Genomic DNA, 18,483 nt, shown 5'->3' on the forward strand with positions numbered 1-18,483 from the left:
CTAGGCTTTTGGCCGTAGGGAGATATTTGGGGTCAAGGGGAGGGAGAGAGCAATGCATTCCTTCGCCCGCCTCCCTCCCACCTGGTCCCTCGGCTCCCCTCCCCCGCCGCAGGCTCGGGCCGGCGCCCAGGCTCTCCCAGCGCCCCGGCAGCGGTAGGGTTAAGCCCAGGAATGTGGCGGCGAGGAATGTGCATGCTGATGAGCCGCGCGCGGGGCGGGGCGGGCCCGGGGCGGGGCGCATGCTAATAGCATGCAAATGAGGAGGCCCGTCGCTGCCGCGGCCGCAGCTCAGCCGAGCTTCCCGGATCCGATCCCAGACGGCGGCGGCACGGGCAGCCTGGGCGCCGCGACCCTCGGCGGCCACAGGGGGACGGGGAGGAGGAGGAGGAGGAAGAGGCGGAGGCAGCAGCGGCGGCGGCGAGGAGGAGGAGGGTTTGATCGCCTGCTCCGACGCAGACATGGTGGACTGAGCCCCAGCGGGGCCGAGAGCAGGGCTTCCTGAGGCGCCTCCCGCGCGTGGTTCCGCCGCGCCCCGCGCTCCGCAGCCCCTCGTCGGCGCCCGCGTCGGGGCAGCGGCCGGGCCGGGCAGTCGCGTTCCCGCCGCGTCCAGCGCCCGGTCCCTATGGAGGCGCCGCTCGCCGGCGAGGCCGCCGACCATGCCTAGGAGGGCCGGGAGCGGTCAGTTGCCGCTACCCCGGGGCTGGGAGGAGGCCAGGGACTACGACGGCAAGGTCTTCTACATCGACCACAATACCAGGAGGACCAGCTGGATCGACCCCCGGGACAGGTGGGCGGCCGGGCCGCGGGTGGACGCGGGACCCGCCTCGGAAGCGCGGCGGCGGCTGTTGTCCGGGAGACCCGGCCGGGCGGCGGCGCCCGCGGCGCTGGGGGCGTGGGGCGTCGCCGGCCCCGAGGTACCCGAGGGGTCCCGGGAAGGAGGCGCCGAACCATCCGCCCTGGGCCGGGCTGCGCCAGCCGGCGAGACGCCATGAAGGGGCCCGTTTAAGCCGCCCCTCCCAGGGCCCCTTTGCCCACCCCCTTCCCGACGCCCCTCCGGGACTTTTAGACGCTCCTGGCCCTGAGGGAAGGGTGGAATTGGTGCCCTGGGCTGGCACTCCACGTCCAGTTAACGGATCTAGAGGGGCCACCTGGGCCCTGTCCCAGGATCGCCTCCTCCTAAAGTTGGCCAAATTGAAGCTGGAGGGCACGTTCGGCCTCTGGGAGGCGGGGAAGGGCTGGGCCTCGGAGGCCTGTGCAAGGTGGGAACTAGCCATCCAGGCCACCTGTGGCATCTCTCAGGCTGTCCTTGGCTTCCAAGTCTTGACTGCAAGTTCTTGACCGGTGCGCCCCAGCCACGCCAGAGGTCCTGAGCAGGGAAGGGCGTGCTGGGCCCTGGGAGTGGGTGTAACTGGCTTTGCCCCTCAGATTTTAGAAACGCTTGTTTTGAGGTTTTACTACCTATTGTTAGTCTTCACCTGAAAACTTGAACTGACTCTCGGATCCTGAACGCGGGCAGATTCTGTTTGGAAGTAAGAAGTGGTGAAATGAATTGGGTATTGAGGAACTCTGACTTGAGCTTAGCCTCGTTTGTTTTTTTAGTTCTCAACACACACATTTTATTCCCGCCTGGAGGTGAAGAGGAGAAGCGTAACAAAATCATCTCTGAAATTCAGGAGCTGAAGTTTAGCTGAAGGTTCACAAATGTACCTCTATCCCGTCTTTCTTTTTACCCTTAAAAGGAAAAGTTCTTGGAATTATTATAAGAATAATAGGAGGTATTCCTAATTGTAAATTTAAATAATATATCATCAGGGTTAACTCCCACATGTGGACTTTTGTCATTTCTGAAAATTCTTTGCAGCTGTTTATGGAATGTGGCCTTAGGGATTTATAACCTTTTTTAGGTGCTTCTATTAAACATTCCCCTTTTTCTCAATTTGAAGCTGAAACAGTTTCCTGTTTTATGTTCTGTTACTTTTGTCCTAAAAATGGTGTTTTTGAAAGCTATTGAAAAGCAGTTATAAGAAAGTCATAAATGACATTATAAATTTATGGAACAATCCTTGTTCAATTATCCATGACGGTATGGGTTTAGGTTTCCCTCCTGAAAAGGCACCTGTGCCGAGGGTTCTGTCTTGCCACAGCCCGGCCGCCTGTTGCTGACCTGATGAAAGTTATGACAAGCATCACACCTTCACAGTCTCTCCAGACATACTAGTTGTTGTCATAAACTTCACACTCCAAGCCAGTTATTTGACTTATGCCATTGCACTTTGAAACTACTTAACAGATAGTAAATGTCAGTGCTGATGGTGTGCACCCAACAGTGGCTTTTAAGGCACCTGTATAAATATTTGACTTTTACAGTTGTGTGGTAATTCTTTCTGCTTTCTGATACTTGGAGTTTCAGGTTATTGAAATTGCAATAAATTCTTGAAATATTTAGGCATTTTGGGTTCTCTTCTGCTAAGTATACGTGTAGTATATTCTCTTTTGTGCTTACCAAAAAAGATTACAAGAATGTGTATGCCTGGGTCAGGCTGATGGAAAGTGAAGTAAAATTATGAGATTTGGCTTATCCATATCACCACTTCTTTCACAAGTCAAGCATGTCCTTTATTTTAAACTCTTAATGGATTAGCAATTATTGTGAAGTCTGTTTTCAGGAAACTGGGTAACCAGTTCATTTGATAGGGACAAATAGTTTTGAATGAAGTGCCTTATTATTACTCCAGTTTTATTTGAAGCTGTTAGGTCTTTAAGTATTTGGAGCTATACATTTGACTAATTGTAAATATTTCTGGATCTCAGTATTAGAGTTTTAATAGATATTCTTTGAGATCAGCGTCACCATGATATACTCAGTTTAAATTTGATTTATTTTTTTTTCAGGGAAATTAAGTGACTTTAAGTCTTCCTAAATATAATAGCTTAAGCCACGATGGGGGAGGATATTTGGAGTAACTGTTAACTCTTGTCAATTTTGATACACATTTACCAAACCTATGGAAAGAGAGATGTTATGCAGGCCAATAGGAGTGTGTGGTGTGTGGACTCTTTTGCAGGATCAAATTACAAATCCTGAAAGAAAAATGACTTGATATACTATGGGTCTACAGTCCTTTTGAACTATTAAAGCCATTTAATTAGAATGGTCAGGATGATTTACTTAGTCATATTTGTTATGCTAGTCTGTTAAGAGAAAGAATTTTGTGTTTCCGATAGTCTATCAGAATTTGTCAGGTATTTCTGATTATATAGATACTTACGCTGATTTAGTTGGGGGAGTGTGGGGGATTTTACAAGAACATAATTTCATTCAACAAGTAGTGATGCTAGAATACTGAAGCATTATTTTAAAATATATTCAAGCTTTTGGAGGGAGATGACATAATGCAAACTTTGCTGGGATGTGATCAAAGCTTGTATTGCTCCACCTCTTATTAACTAAGCTTAGATGAGTTTCTGAATCCCTCTATAAACCTCCATTTTTCAACTCTGAAATGAAGATAATACCATCCATCTACTTCATAGGGATGTTTGTGGGCCCCTAATTAGGACCCAGTCAAATAGTAGTTTAGTGTTGACATTTAACTGAGTGTTTGATCCCTGAAAATAGTAGGAATACTAGCACATTACAGTATTTACTCAGTGTTTATTATGTGCTAGCCACTGCTAAGCTCTTTAACTGTGATCTCATTTTATTTTCCCATTAGTCCTATGAGGCAGATGCTATTGTTATCTTCCAGTTACAGATGAGGAAATTGAGTCAGACAAGTTGCCATTAATTGTGAGCCAGGATTTGAAGCTAAACAGTTCGACTCTAGAACCTGTGTCCTTAATCATTCCTCTAAACTGCCTCGACTCCTGGACATGTTCAGGGGTCCTTAGGTGGAGTTCATGGAGGAGCAGAACCTCTTTGCCCAGTGCTTATTTTTCAGGCTGATAACCAGTCTAATCCTGGGGAAATCACCCTGTCCGTGATTCCTTGTCCCCTTCCCCAAAAGTGTTATTTTGCAGGTTTACCGCCTGATTCACCTCTTATTTTGCTCACCAGGGACACCCCTTGACCACACCAATTGGTGTTTATGATGGGCCATAGATCTTGACCAAATGGTCTGGTGCTTAAAAAAAACAAAACAAAACTGCATTCAACGAAGGAGAAGAAAGTGGGATGGATTCACTGCCTATTGGAGGATTAGAGGGCTGAGGTGGGCAGGCATCAGAGACAGGGAAAGTGTTTTTATGAACTCCCAGTAGAATTTTGCTCATTTGCTATCCTTGGATTGAATATTACTGAGAGATTACCTAAAAGATTTACTGCCACGCAAAGCGACTTTATGTTAAAGCTTACTGATAGACCCTAATCTGTGGCTTATGGCCAGGGTCAGGTGTTGAGCAACCTGTACCTTCTAATTGAAGAGAAAGAATCTTGGAGAGTGAGGAGGAAAGGGTGCCAGCTGGGTATATCATTGAGGTCAGAACTGGCTTTCAGCTCTCCACACCCCCTTGGTGGCACGTGATTACGTTAAGAAGAACTCCATATTGTCTTTCTTTCAAAGTCAAAATAAGTAATTTCTATCACCCCACTGCTAGAATGTAAACTCCTCAATAGCCCTCATTGCTTATTATTGCTTTTCTTAGCCTTTGAACATGGTTAAGGATGTTAAATAAATGTTGGTTAGGTCAGTTAACCAAGTCAGTTTGTTAAGTTAATGAAAGAATATTAGTTGAGCTACACTTACTTCCAATTTCTTATCAATGAGCTTTCAAAAAATAAACCCATAACCGCCAATAGAGACAATTGATTTTCCAATTAGTTTAAAAATAATGAGAGAATTGAGCTGATACGTTTTGAGTACTACTATAAATATATGAATTACTTATAGAGCAAAAAACCCAAAATGAGCCCTGATGGTTTTGATCACAACTGCCATCGTCATAGATTGCTGGGAATTGTTCCTCTCCAGCAGGCTCAGTCTGGGTGCCAAGTGGTTACTGTGAGTTATTTGAGTGATTTATGGTATCTAAAGTGTGGAGAGGTTGTTAAGAGAGGATTTTTAAAAAATCACTCCAGGAAGCACTAATTTAAACTAAACTATGCTGTCTTCCAAAAATTCCCAGAGAAATATTTCTTCTTTTCAACACAGTTTGCTATAATGCTTGCTGGAGTGAGCACACTATTGCTGTTAGTATATTCGAATGACTAAGATTTCTTCCCTGACTTTCATAGTCCATAGTTTGCAGTTTAATTTTGTTGGAGGACTGAGGACAATAATTGCTTTTTCAAGAAATAACTATTATTTATAAATATTTATGTTATTTGTTTTGAGCTGCACATCCCTAAGTTTCAGCTACAGAGTTAGCCGTGGTGACATGTGGCCTTCAAGCAAGCCGGTATTTAACTTTAATGGGAGGAAGTCCTGGTGTAGAAGCTACTGCAGGTCCTGCACTGCCTGGTCAGTGGATCTTCCTTGCTTGTTTCCAGTAAATGTCTGTAGTCAAATGAGGCTGTCATAGAGGGGCATGACTGGGGGCTTCTTGCTTATTCAAATTACAAAAGACAGTGTTATCCCTAATACGCTGTCATGTCAGTTCCTTGAGATAGGGCCTGAGTCTGGGTATGCTGTTGTCTTGTGAACTTGATTGAAAATGGGTGAACTAAGCTCTTGTTAGAATTTTGGACTAATTTCTTCATTTCTGAAACTCCTGTTATTGGAAAAATTTCCACAGAAGAATGTAGAATAGGAAAGAGATTTTTAAAGGCACAGTATTTATACAAGTTGTGGGTTAAAAGGGATTTAACAAAATACAGTTTCAGAATGTTTTCAATGTCTTCAGTGGTTTTTTTCCATTTATTTTTTTATTGAGATAAAAAAATTACATAGCACAAAATTCATCATTTCAGTTATTTTGAAGTATACAGTTCAGTGGTTTTTAGTAAATTCATAATGTTATGCAACCATAACCACTGTGTAATTCCTGAACATTTTCATCACCCCCAAAATAAGCCCCATCCATGCCCATTAAGAACTCACTTCCCATTCTCCTCCTACCCCTGAAGCCTTTTGCAGCCACTAATCTACTTTTTTCTCTGGATTTGCCTTTTCTGGACATTTTATATAAATAGAATAATATGTGCCCTTTCTGTTTGGCTTTTTTCATTTAGCATAATGTTTTCAAGTTTCATCCATATCGTAGCATTTACTTCATCCTTTTTTATTTATTTGTTTTTTTTTATTTTTTCAGAGGTGGGGTCTCACTCTGTTGCCCAAGATGGATTTGAACTCCTGGGTTCAAGTGATCTTCCTGCCTCAGCCTCCCAAGCCTGGCTTCATCCTTTTTTATGACTTAATAATATTCGGTTGTATGGACATACCATATTTTGTTTATATATTCTTCAGCTGATGGGGGTTTGGCTTGTTTCCACTTTTTGGCTATTATGAATAATGCTGCTGTGAGCATCTCTGTACACTTTTTGGTATATACATAGCTAGCAGTGAAGTTGCTGGCTGATAATGGCAGTTGTATTGTTAACTTTTTGAGGATTTGCCAAACTTTTCCATGGTGGCTGCACCATTTTATATTCCCACCAGCCATGTTAGGAGTATTAAAGTTTCTCTACCTCCTCACCAACACTTTTCTTTTTTTAAAAAGCTTTTCTAGTGGATGTGAGGTAGTATCTTATTGTGTTGATTTGCATTTCCCTCTTCAGAGTGTTTTGATAGCCTTAATTTGACCCAGGCCTTTCTCATTTATTCTAGCCTTTTATAGCCATTGCTATTCTCCCGATCTTTTTGTGTACTCTATTACTTGGCTAAGAAAAAATTCGGTGGGAGAAAGTAGAAGTTCTTTTTAGTTACATTGCTCTTCCTTTTCTGCCACATCTGATGCTTTGAATGATTTTAACACTAACATTGTAGAAATAAATTAATCAATAGTTTTTATTGTATCAACCAGCTAGGTACCCTAGACTCTGGGAGATGCGAAGATGGATAAGATTTGGTCCTGGCCCAGCTTGCTTACAATCTAGTGTGCGTAATCATCCTTTGAAAGGTGAAGACAGTTTTGAATATATCCTGTTACATTTTCTCTATATCCCTTTAATTCAGCGTAATGGGTACCTTCTTCCTAAATACTCAGGGAAAATAGTTGAATGAAAAATAGAATATACTGGCAAAGTGCATATTAATTTTTGTCTTCATGTCAAATGTGATTTATTTTATGAGGCATTGATATCAGTCATGTAGATAAGGAATCATAATGTGTGGTGTATATATATTAGCTTATTCAAAATAATTTGGTGTTTAAAGCTGTTTCTTTTAGGTATTTATATATGCTAAGAATTAAATCCATTTTTGTTAATTGATTTTTAAAAAAGTAGTTGGAGGAAACTTGACACACTGCCTCAGTCAGTTAATCAAGGTAAACATCAGTAGGGATAAGTCATGTTGATTAAACCCTTGATAACAATGGCATTTTATCTTTGTGGTCTTTCTCCAAAAACATAATAGCTCCAGGCTAATTTTGAGAAAAACACTTACTAGATCCCAGTAGAGTGACATTCTGCAAAATATCTGATCGGTATGCCTCAAAACTGTCAAGGTCCTCAAAAACAAGGAAAGTCTGAGAAACTGTCATGGCCAAGAGGAGCCTAAGGAGATGCCATGATTAAATGTAACAGGGTAACCTGGGTGGGATCCTGTAACAGAAAAAGGACATTAGGTAAAAACTAAGGAAATCTGAACAAAGTATGGATTTTAGTTAACAATCTATCAATATTGGTTCATTAATTTTAATAAATATACTAATAGGGGAAACTGTGGAATATATGGCAACTCTCTGTACTAACTTTGCATTTTTCTATAAATCTAAGACTGTTCTAAAAAAAAAGGTTTATTTTAAAAAATTACAAAAAAAAAATCACACAGAACAGTTGGAAGTGTTTTCTTTAGCTAAAGTGTGACCATACTGTATAATTATGGGCTTTTGTGTTTATATCAAAAACAGGGGTGGGCAAACTGTGGTCTGAGGGCCAAGTCCTGGCCTGCAGCCTCATGTTGTATAGCCCTCCAGCTAAGAATGTGTCCTATATCATGAAAGGGTTGTACACAAACAAACAAAAATAAGAATATGTGACAGTGACTGAATGTGGCCCACAAAGCCCAAGATGTTTACTTTTTGGCCCTTTACAGAAAAAGTTTGCCAACCTCTAATGTAAAGTAAGAAGATAAAGTCTTTAAAATATTTTATATAAACATTAAAGGCAATATTAATCTTTCATGATAAAATGGCATGTTTGTCAGTGATCATTGATCATTAATGTCACCAATAATTTGAACTCTGGGTACCGTGTAGTGTAAAGTTGAATCAGACACGGATGCCGGATGCTGAATTTGAGGAGTTGTCTTGCATCTCATATTACTTTTCTTACAGTGAAATGCAGCATGTTGTTTAAAGTTTTCCAAACCCATTCTTCTTTGAAGGGGCTAGACCTGATGATGGTCGTCGAGACAGGTCCCTTACTCTTAAGATGAGAGTGAGTTCATGGGTCCCCAGTCAAATGGAGCTGCCTGCTGATACTATATACCTCATATTTATTTTAACAAGAAACTTTGGAAACCTGGCTTTGCTGTGGCAGGGCCTGAAGTAGAAATTGTTTTTGTGGTATGGAGACAGTTCAACCATGATCTAGTCAGTCAGTGACTAGATACCAGGCATCGTTAGATGATTCTTAAAAAAATTGTACATAGGGACATGAGAAAAATAGGCAAAAATCAGTTTTTGGAGGTACCATAGTTTGTTTACAGTTTGCTGTTGGAAGCATAAATATTATAGTATTATGTTTTGATAGAAATATTGACTTTGCTGTGGCATTTTGATATTTATAAAATCGCAAAGTAGGTGATGCTCAGGGAGAAAATAATTCTGTATATTATCCTTACTGTGCAAAGATATGCCTGTCACAGTCAAGGGTGTCCCAAAGACTACTGTGTAGAGCTAAAATTTTTTTGCTTTGTGAATAATTTTTCCTGTACTGTTAGCCATGATGTCAGTAAAGAAATCCTGGTTCCAAAATGGAACAGGGAAATGGGGCAGTCGTGGGCTTACAGAATTGTGCTTTGGGAACCATTCTTATGAGGGGTTATGACAATTCCAATGGAGAATTTGAACAGAGGTGTACATTTAATGTACTTTGGTTTTACTGGGGGTAGAGGTAGGAAATTGAATTTTAAAGAAATGTAGACATTATTTAGATTATGAAAATTATCATTTTGAACTAAGTACATGTCCCTGGTATTTTTGTAAAAACGAGTATGCCAGGATTTGGAAAGCAAAGAGGTTTCCCTTTGGTGTGAAAGTTGCTGCTTCAACACGTGCAGTGTTTCTTTCTAGTGTGGCCTGGGTTGTGTTGGTCACCAGTTCTGAATGTGAACAACAGAGGTGAATGCTGACTTACAGAGATCAGTACTATAAACTCCTGATAAAATTCTGACTTACCAATGGACTGTGGAATATGCTATGTACTTCACTGACATTTCTGCATTTTATTAGAAGATAATTTTATTAAGTAGTAGTGATAGTCAATGAAGTTTAAATGTGATAGACAACTTTTACTGCAAAAGATTTGGAGCACATGCAGTTTCATTTAGTGCAAGACTTTGCCATTTTCCTCAGTATTATGCTTTTTAATGGAGATAAATTAAAACTCCAGTTTTTTTCTTTGAAACTGTGACAGTGAATGAATGTGTGGAATCCACTTTGTACATAGTATTGCTGGGCTATCAGTTTTGTGGATTTGCTGGTCTAGGTGTAGTTCTGAGCTGGTCAATAATTCTGTCCACACCACATGTTCTTTCCCTGTGTGATGATTATCAGGGTGTTTGGATTTGGTAGAAACAGATCATTTACTTTTTCCCCTCTTTGCTTCCCTTCCCTCTTTTCTGCTAGATGACACAGCTAATGATACTTCTCAAAGGACGGTATGACTATAAACTGGTATTTAACTTGGCAGGATGTTTACCATAACATTAATGCCCTGGTTTGCTCTTGTAGATCCAAAGACTACAAAACTAACTTGGTTGTCTAACTCCCCCTTCAGCCCTTTAGTTACCCCTAGAGGTATGCCTGTAGAATGTATATAGATAATATTTTTGGGAGATTTCCTAGTGTCTCCTATGCGAGGAGTGTCTGTGTGTCTGTATCACTAATGTTTTCATGAAATCGATTCTGTGCCAGTTGAGGATAGTGACCTGCTTTGTATGTACTCCTTTGTGCTTCTGCTTAGATTGCCTGTCCCCATGGGTGCACTTAGGAACACTGCAGAGCCCTGTACCCATATAAATGAAATGTAAGCATTTCAAGGACCTGTATAATTTGTCCCAGCTTACTTTTACGGACGTGACCACCTGGTCATTCACTCACTCATTCATTCAGTCAATCATTCACCAAACATTTATTGGAAACACTATATGCCAAGCACATATATACCTTGGGGACACAGCATTGAATGAAATAGGTAAGGACTCTACTTTCATGGATTTTATATTCTAGTTTGTGGAAAGCAAACGAATTATAAAGGCAGTAGTAAATGTGCTGTGATAAAATAAATAAGATGAAGTGATAACGGTATCAGCAGGAACTACTTTGGGTTGGGTGGCCAGGAAAGGCCTTTCTGAGGAGGTAAGTGAGGATAAGAGCCATCCATGTGAAGACCTGAGCCACTCATGTGAAGAATAGTCCATGCAGAAGAAAAGGCTGGACAGAAGCCCTAGCTGTGCTTTGCAGGATGATAGCATCTGGGAGTATTTGGCTATTTAAATTTAAACTAATCAAACTTAAGTTAAGAATTTAGTTACTCCGTCTCACTAGCCATACTTTAAATGCTCAATAGCCACATGTGCAGATACAGAACATTTCCATCAGTGCAGAAAGTTCTGTTTGGCTGTGCCTTCCTAACGCACCAGGGAGGTTGGTGTGTTCAAGGAACTGCAAGGTGGCTGGGTGATTGTGATGTAGGGGCAGAGAGGGAGGAGGGTCTTATGAGATGAGGCAGAGAGGTAGAAAGGAGTCCAATCATGGATGCCTTGTAGACCGTCAACATTTTAATGGTGTTTGGGAGCTGTTGGAAAGTTTTAAGTTGAATGGAGATATGGTGGGGCCTATGGATGTGTGCACGTATGTGCGTGCAATAGAATCTTAATTCATTTTTAAAAGAGATCACTGCTCTATGAAGAAGGAAATGTAGTAGATGCTTTTGCAGTGAGATAGTCTAGGTAAGAAACAGTCAGAGATTGGTCTAGAATGATGGCTTTGTCAACGGGGAACAGTGAATGGATTTGGCATATGTTTTTTAGATAAAAATGAAAGCACTTGCTCATGATTTGGACATGTGAGGCATGAAGAAAAGAATCAAGGATTTACTGATTTACTGATGGGGAAAGATCAAGGGAGGAATATGGTTGGTTAACATGCAATTGGATTGGTAATCTGGAATTCTATTTCAGATTTATAGATGTGAGATGTCTGCTAAGACTTACAAATGGAAATATCTAGTAGATAGCTGGATATAGAGTCTGGAGTTTAGGAGACAGCTCAGAACTGGACATACTAAATTTTGGTATACGTAGATAGTATATAAAGTTGTTGGAATGGGATGAGATTTCTGGAAAGATGGGGAAAGAAAATGTCCCAGGATCCCAGGACTGAGCTTTGAGGCATGCCAATATTTGTTGTGAAATCTTGTTCCAGCTAAGATGATTTATTTGTTTTTGCTGGAACATAATCTTATACTTTCCACCACTGTGCTAAAGATGATGACAAGTTCCATTTATTGAGCCCTTCACATGTTATCTCAAGCTTCACAAGGGCAGGTACGTGTCTGTCTTGTTCACTGTTGCATTCTGTTGTTCAGCTCTGTGCAAGCTCTTAATAATTCTTTATTGAATAAATGAAACCTTTGAGAGGTACCATTATTCTCTCCATTTTAGGAAACTGAGGCTTAAGAGGTTAAGTGACTTCATTGAGGGCACAAAGCTGTTAAGTAGTGGCAGAAGTCAACCGCTGTCTGTCTGACTTCAGAGCTATGCATTTAAGTACATACTATCTCTCACTACTGCTCAGAAGGTCCTTTGGCCTGCTCTCTTGGGTTTGGTAATCATAGCTCCCTTCAAGATTTAGCTGAAGTATTACCACTTGAAGCTTCCCTAAACAATTTAGCCACACATAATCTTCCAGTGCCCTAACCTTAATTTTTTTTTTTTTTTTTTAATATTTTTAGAGATGAAGTCTCACTATGTTGCCCAGGCTGGTCTCGAACTCCTGGCCTTAAGCCATCCTCCTGCCTTAGCCTCCTGAGTCACTAGTAGGCAAGGGCGCACCCAGCTCCAGTACCTTAATTCTTATGGTACTTGTTTTTAGCATCTGTATTTTTTTTTTTTTTTTTAAGAGACAGGGTCTTGCTCGTTTCCCAGGCTGGAGTGCATTGACACTATCATAGCTCTCTGTAGCCGCAAACTCCTGGGCTCCAGTGATCCTCTTGCCTCAGCCTCCTGAGTAGCTGGGACTACAGGGGCACACCACCACGTCCAGCTCATTTTTTAATTTTTTGTAGAGATGGGTCTTGCTGTGTTGACCAGGCTGGTCTTGAACTCCTGGCCTCAAGCAATCTTCCCACCTTGGCCTCCCAAAGTGTGGGATTACAGGTGTGAGCCACCACGTCTGGCCGCATCTGTATTAAAACTAAATGTGTATTGTGTTTTGACTCCTCAAATTGAAGTACTATTTTTCAGAATTTATTTATTTTCCCAAACTAGGTTTTAGGCTTCATTTAGTTAAATCATACATGATATTTTTTGTTTATGCTACCTTACAGGACATGAAACACGTCTTGTGCATATAGATTGCTCAAATAAAGCCTAATTTGATTCTGGCACTTCTACCTTAATTCCAGTGTTTTATGTTCTTCTAGAGGCTGAGATCTAATATGCTGTACATCCTTTTGATCCCTGAAAACCGGTCGACCTTGTACCACAGCCTCCTCCCAATCCAGGCTTCTGTGGAACATGTCCTTTCCAAGTATGCCCTTACCTGCACCCCTCCGTGCCCTGCCCTTGTTTGAGGACAGGTGAACTGACTATGAAGGGTAGAGAATTGCCAGAGGGATAAAGCTGAGCCCCCTGTAGTGCTTTCTCCTTGATTTAAACCCTGGTGGGCAATCTGTGGTCTGAGAAAGCCTGAGTTTCACTGCAAAGGTGTAAATTACAGACCTTGATTGGGAATCTTTTTTACCTTGAGTCTTGTAGTTGAGCCTAAATCTTGGAGAAAAAAAATAATCTCTTTTAGTAAATTGCCACGTTATAATTTGCTTTAAACTGCTTATATTTGGATCCAGGGTAAAGAACCTTCATAAATAGGAAAAGATAGACACTCAGAGGGAATGTGATGTATTTTTGTTTGGTTTACTTACGTTATGAAACTTACCTGGAAGTATATAAGCAGTCACTAAAATGGTGATCAAAGAGGAATCTTTTCATTTGTACATTCTTTATCCTATCACAGGTTGTTGATATTTTTTTGTCTTTGTAGTAGTTGAATAGTGTATTGTATATCCAGTTCTATTTGGGCATTTAGTTTTCTTACATTTCTACTTTTGACTTGGTTTGAGATCCAAGTTTGTGAATTTTAACTAAATGCCTAGATTATGCATGTGAAAAATCTTTTGTTCCTGTGTTGCTATGAGCAACAGTTGTTAAAATTAACTTTCCTTTTTTTTAAGGAAATGTGGACAAATTTATGAATTTTAACAGATTAAAAAAAGTCAACATTTAGTGTTGTGAATGTTCTGCCTATAAAATAAATGGTTACTATGACCATAATTATGGTGGTGAAGAGAAGAATGCAGAAGTGAATAATCATCAGACACATTGACAAAACATTCCTAAAATACTATTCAAATGAGGAAAGATGTTACAGACGGGGCTGCAGCCCAGTAGCCAAGCAGCCAAGCATTGAGTCCTTTTGGTTAGTTGTCTGACTGGGTTTACTATTGTGGCCCAAAAGAAGCTGTGTATAGTGGTTTGCATAGAAAGGCCATAATTTATCTGAAATATCCTAACGTTTTTTTTAAGCCTTGTCTCTCTTCCTCCCTGCACAACACTTTATCTCATTCTTAAAGACTTCTTTTGTCCTGATGTTATTTGTTTCATTGCTTTCCACCCTACTCCAGTCAAAATTTTACTGACTCTTGGTGATGCCTGAGACTCGTTATTTGATTCCGTTATGTGATTTTGATTTTACTCCTTTGTGCTATTTAGGCCAGTAGTGTTTACCTAAGCTGATGGTAGTGAAGGACACAGGTTGGGCCATTTGAGTGAAAATCAGGAGCATTGCCCTGGTCCTGCCCTGGAGCACTGCTTGACAGATTTCCATAAATTCCCTCTCCAGAAGGGTACTAGGAATCTGGCTGGACTAGGAAGCCAATTCCCCAGTTAAAGGCATGGGGTCCTGGAACAGCCCGGTTTACGGATTAATAGTGATAATATAATTAATTCTTCTTCTGAGAATACAGGACTCAGTGAAGAGACACCCTTTGTCCTCTTCCTGCATTCTCGCCTCTTCCCCAGCTCACTATTGAGAACAAACCCTGAAGCGCTAGTCTTTCATACAGTTTGCAAGAAAATGGAACTTCTCTAAGATTTTGGAAGAACCTGCTGAGCGCCTCACCTTCAGGAGTGGGTGTCAGGCTCCTCTTCACATTGGCTTCTCTATATAACCATGCACTTTGCCCATGTATGTTGGAAAACAGTGATTTTTTTTAAAAACAAAATTCTTATTGTTAATTTTGAAAATTTAAATTGGATTTTAATATTTTTTGTTAAGATATCAGTTTTAAAAACACAGTTATAATTTTAGGATGTTAATTCTGCAAGATATTCTGGGTTATGGGTGGGAACTTAAAATTAGCATGTAGTATTTGAGATGGATATTCATTTAACTCATTAAGGAAAGTTTTTATGTGCAAATCCTGGAGGACCATGCATGTACTAAGTTCATTTTCTTTCTACTATTTTCAATTCTTGTTTAGTCTTTAATACCTAGATTCTTTATTCTGATAAATATCCATAGTGATAATTATAATGTATGGTTCATAATTCATCCATGGAATGTAAATTTGTTTGTGGTGGTCTTTAAGGAAAGGCACAATGGAAATGAAAGTCATTTACACATCTGGTTTCATCAAGTTATCAGAAGTGATGTCCTAGCTGTAGAGATGAAAAGTTACCTTTACAAGTACAGAAAGGATATTTTTGCTACTTTATGATTAAATCCTTCTAAGTTAATTAATAATTTAGGGATTGAAGAAACAGGAAAGCTAGTTTTCCTTTTCTGCCCTTGAAGAGGAAAGTGAGGAATCTTTTGGAAAGCCAGTTATTTTAACATTTTCAAGGTCAGCTGCCAGAAAGGGGGTGTATATATATATACGTTTTATGGAAAAACACTCTATTCATGTTAAATAAATCACAGCACATAGAAAGCAGTACTGTGAATTGATAACAAAGAAAGATGTGTGGGTGCTGAGATACAAAGATCTCTTCTGTGATTATGTTTGGGTTAAAACACACATACACACATACACACACACACGTACACCTATTTTGACATTTGTAAACTAAAACCATTTTGAACAAGGAACCTTTAGCAGTTGGTTACTTCTGGGGAGTAAGACTGTAAGTTAAGAAAAAGACTTGAATTTTATGGAATTACTTTCTGGGCTACTTGAAATGATTATGTGTGTACTTTACTGTTTTTTAAAAAACTTAATTTAAATAACCCCCTTTGCAGAGAAAAACAAGTTCAGATATTTCAAAGTTATAACTAAATAGTAGGCCGGGCCGCTATGGTTTACGCCTGTAATCCTAGCACTCTGGGAGGCCGAGGCGAGTGGATTGTTTGAACTCAGGAGTTCGAGACCAGCCTGAGCAAGAGCGAGACCCCGGCTCTACTAAAAATAGAAAGAAATTAGCTGGACAACTAAAAATATATAGAAAAAATTAGCCAGGCATGGTGGCGCATGCCTGTAGTCCCAGCTACTCAGGAGGCTGAGGCAGGAGGATAGCTTGAGCCCAGGAGTTTGAGGTTGCTATGAGCTAGGCTGACACCATGGCACTCTAGCCCAGGTGGCAGAGCAAGACTCTGTCTCAAAAAAAAAAAAAAAAAAAAAAAAGGAACATATAACTAAATAGTGGAGCGTACAAGCATTTGTTTAAAATCATGTTTCCTGAATTTCCATTTATATTAAATATTATTTAATTTTACCTTGTCTTCATTTTGGGGGAAATTCTTTTAAATTCCTCTGGTGTAAGTTTGGATGTCAACAAATAAAACATATTTAAAAAGGAACCTTGTGGAGGAAAATAATGAAATTGTTGCTATGTGTAATGTTTTGTGATAACTGTTGCCCTAATACAAGTTGAACATCCCTTATCCAAAATACTTGGGATCCAGAAGTGATTCAGATTTCAAAATTTTTTGAATTTTGGAATATTTACATTATATACTTACCAGTTAAACATCCCTAATCCAATCCAAAATTCGAAATGCTCTAATGAGCATTTCCTTTGAGTGTCAAAGTTTCAGATTTTCGAACATTTCAGATTTTGGATTTACAACTGTGACATGACAAAAGACAAAAAAAGTGAGATAATATTTGCATATAACCAATAAAAAATTAGTACCCTGAACAAATAAAGATCTGTATTTTAGTAAGTAAATAAGAAAGAAGAACATGCAGTAAAAAATAACAGCCAGTTCTCAGAAGAAAACAGAATGATTAATGAATATATGGAAAGATCTCAATTTCATTCATAGTAAGGGAAATGTAGAGTTAAATTCCAGTGAAATACCATTTCATTTCCATCAGATTTACGAAAATTAATAGGCCTGATAAAATCATGTGTGGAGAGGTTGTGGAGAAATAGGAATTTTATTACTGTAGATGGAAGTGTGAATTGATAATGCTACTTAGGAGAGCCGTTGACACAATGCATTTCAGGTTAAAACATGTGCGTCCCTATCAGCTCAGGATTCCGCTGGTAAATCTTGAGTGTACAAGCAAATTCATTGTAGCATAATTTGTACAAGCAGAAAATTGGTAACAGTATAAATGTCTGTCAATAGGGGATTGTACTAAACAATTTTTATGGTTTACTTATGTAAGAGTGCTATATGGCAGATAACTGCTATACAGCAGTTAAAATAAATGAACTAGAATCTTCCTACACATATCAACATAGATAAATCTTGGTGACAGTGTTTAGAGAAACAAAACAAGTTTGAAAAGTATATCATTTATGTCAATTAAAAAAAATCCCACAAGACTAAGGTATATAGCATTTATGGATACATACATATGTGGTCAAGATTTAGAAACAGGAATGCTCTGCTCCAACATTAGGGTAGTAATTGTTTCTGGGGAAGAAAGGGTGTAAGAGGGTTGTTCCTAAAAGATATCTACAGTTCTTTATATTTTTAAATCTGAAGTTAAAAATAGCATAATATCATTTCCTAAATCTTGGTGTTATGGACATTAGATGTTCATTTACCTCTATATTTTTTGATATACATTAAATATACATTTTGAATTTTCTACATGCCTTTTCACTATGTAGAGTTATTTTGTGCTTTAAGATATTAATATGATGTATTTTATTAATGGATTTCCTAAGTTTGAATTTTGGTATGAAGCCCACTTGGTTATTTTTATGTGGCTGGATTCTATTTGTTAATATTTTATTTAGAATTTTTACCTTAACATTTGTGAGTGTAGTCTAGTTCTCCCCACCCCCTTCTTCGGATGCTCTGTTTATCAGATTTGGGCTGTAATGTTATGCTGACTTCCTAAAAAGAATTTGGAGCTTTCATTCTTTTCATGTTCTGGAACAGTTCAAGTATCATTGGAATTAATTGTATGTTCCTTACAGTTTGGTAGAGTTCACATAGCTTATTTGGTCTCATAGTTTTTCTGGGAGGGAGTTGCTTGCTCTTGGATAACTGTTTTGGTATCTTTATGGCTGATTTCCCTGTCTTCAGGGATCAGTTTGGTGGTTTATATTTATTTTCCTGGAGAAAAAAAAAATCAATGTTTTCAAATTTATTGGAGAAGATAATCCCTTAATGTTCCGTTTCTTTTTGTTATATCTGTGGTGGGTTTCCTGTTTTCATTTATTACTTCATGTATTTGTGCTTTTTCCTTTTTTTTTTTTTTTTTTTTTCCTCTCTAGGTTACCTAATTGCTCAGTTATTTGGGTATTTTTTCTTAAAGTAACCAGCTCTTGGATTTATTACTATTAACTGCTGTTTTTCTAATTCAGTACTTTTTGCTTTTGTCTTTATTTATTCCTTCTTTCTGCTTCACTTTTCATTTTTTGACAAATTATCAAATTTAAGTTTTGCTTAATTTATTTTCATTATTGTTACTAGCAT

At 39.4% G+C, this 18,483-nt stretch overlaps 1 protein-coding gene across 1 annotated transcript in view; it reads left to right on the top strand.

Annotated features, from left to right (window-relative positions):
* The first annotated feature begins 308 nt into the window (after positions 1-308).
* WWC2 (WW and C2 domain containing 2) overlaps positions 309-18,483 on the top strand; it is a 171,498-nt gene continuing 153,323 nt past the window's right edge. The window contains exon 1 of the mRNA XM_069492910.1: positions 309-787. Coding sequence (XP_069349011.1) covers positions 657-787 — 131 coding nt within the window. The 5' untranslated portion in view covers positions 309-656. The remainder of the gene's footprint in view (positions 788-18,483) is intronic.

This window comes from Eulemur rufifrons, chromosome 18, assembly GCF_041146395.1.
Source record: "Eulemur rufifrons isolate Redbay chromosome 18, OSU_ERuf_1, whole genome shotgun sequence".
Classification (NCBI taxonomy): Eukaryota; Metazoa; Chordata; class Mammalia; order Primates; family Lemuridae; genus Eulemur; species Eulemur rufifrons.